Source organism: Perca flavescens, chromosome 19 (genome assembly GCF_004354835.1).
Source record: "Perca flavescens isolate YP-PL-M2 chromosome 19, PFLA_1.0, whole genome shotgun sequence".
Classification (NCBI taxonomy): domain Eukaryota; kingdom Metazoa; phylum Chordata; class Actinopteri; order Perciformes; family Percidae; genus Perca; species Perca flavescens.
The window spans coordinates 28,278,190-28,279,889 of NC_041349.1; the positions used below are offsets into that span (position 1 = coordinate 28,278,190).

At 39.9% G+C, this 1,700-nt stretch overlaps 1 protein-coding gene across 1 annotated transcript; it reads left to right on the top strand.

Annotated features, from left to right (window-relative positions):
- Positions 1-1,352, top strand: LOC114545969 (C-C motif chemokine 3-like). The gene is made up of 3 exons (XM_028564594.1): positions 1-175; positions 261-372; positions 1,001-1,352. The coding sequence occupies exons 1-3, from the start codon at positions 103-105 to the stop codon at positions 1,092-1,094; spliced, it is 279 nt and encodes a 92-aa protein (XP_028420395.1). The 5' UTR covers positions 1-102; the 3' UTR covers positions 1,095-1,352.
- Positions 1,353-1,700: the final 348 nt, after the last annotated feature.

The window sequence follows — 1,700 nt, forward strand, 5'->3', positions numbered from 1 at the left end:
CAACCACACCTCATTGAGTTCAGAAGCCCGTTACTGCAGGTAAGGACCATACTGATCTCTCTCCAGCCCCGCATCCAGAAAGAATACCCTACCCGAGGCATCATGGGAACCATCACTCGCATCCTCCTGCTCGGCATCCTGGGACTTGCGTTGCTCTCCTCAGTGATCTGCAACAGTAAGACTTCACAATTCAAACCTAATGTGTGTCAAGGGGGGGTGTTACTTCTCCGAATATCCTGATAAGACGTTTTCTTCTTCAGATTCGAGCGGTCCCGACGACTGCTGCTTCGTGATCTACCCCAGGAGGGTGAACAAAAACCTCATCCGCTCATATTACATGACCGATCACCGCTGCCCCAAGACCGGAGCCATGTAAGTTCTCACGACTAAGTGGAATTAAGTTCACCCTACTCATTTTTAGAATGTAATGACTGAAATAAGTAGCCTATTACTCAGCGTAACTTTTACTTTGTAAATAAATTACCAGTTATTGACATTTAAAAAAAAAAAAAAAAACAGGTGCACATTTCACACATCCTGCGCACTAATTTTCAGACCCAAACTAAATCTTTTAAGTTTTTAAAATCTGCGGAATATTATGCAGAAGTCTGCATCTGCAGATTCGGTGTAGCCCTGCTGCTGATTACCCTAAGTTCTCATTTTCTCATTAGCAGACGCAAACAGAATATTTTTTTTTAATTTTTTTTTTACAGGACTGTTTGGGTTTGAGATGTGTGACATTGTGAGATTTTTTTTTTTTTTAACATTTGTTTAAAATCTGTGAAATACCTGCTGAAAAGTCTGCGGAATTCTGTGCCCGCAGATTCCGTGTGGCCCTGCTCATTAGATATAGAGTATATTTCATAATCTTGAATTTCTATAATTGATTTCTCATAATGAATCATGATTTTGGTCCCCATTTTCTACGTTCTGTTTGGTTTCCTTCTTGTTCTGCTAGTTGTCGACCATTATCATGTCATTTCCACCTTCTGTCTTTCAGTCTGGTTACTAAAAAGTCTCGTCACATCTGCGTGGATCCCAGTCTCTCCTGGGTCATGGGCATCATGAAACATCTGGACGAAAGCACCTTTTAAAGCAGCTGCCCGCTCCGCTCCTGGCTTTTTTTTAAAGTCACCGTGGCTTTTTGTTGCTTTATCAAATCACAGACTATGAAATATGAAATTGATGTGAACGTCTGTTGTTAGTAATTCAAGATTTTACCTCCAAATGGAGTCATTTCCAGCCTCCATTGACCTACTTATCCTGTGTTTCTGTACTTTCTTTTAGATGCTTTTTGAAACTCACAATATCAAACAGTTTAAACTTCATACAAATAAAGTGTGTACGCTTTGCCTTGTCTCTTCTTAATTCCTTCTAAGCGTTTACCAAATGAATACATGTTAAAGTATCGAACACTATACTCTCCATATGTATTTTATGGTATGCTTATCCCTAGACGCATTTTACATGTTTACTGCCGAGTGATTAATTAATTGGAAATGTACTAATTGGAGGCTATCTCTACTTTTCTTAGAATTTATACCAAATTAGATGGATCCAGGCAACTTTGAGGGAAAAAGCTCTCTTTTTAGCTGCTATAATGTATGTTCAGCAGCTAGGTGGTGTACAGTGGTCTTTTTAAATTGGGGAAACAGCTGCCTGCTGCAGCTCAAACCACAGCAGGTCCTCCGACCCTTATA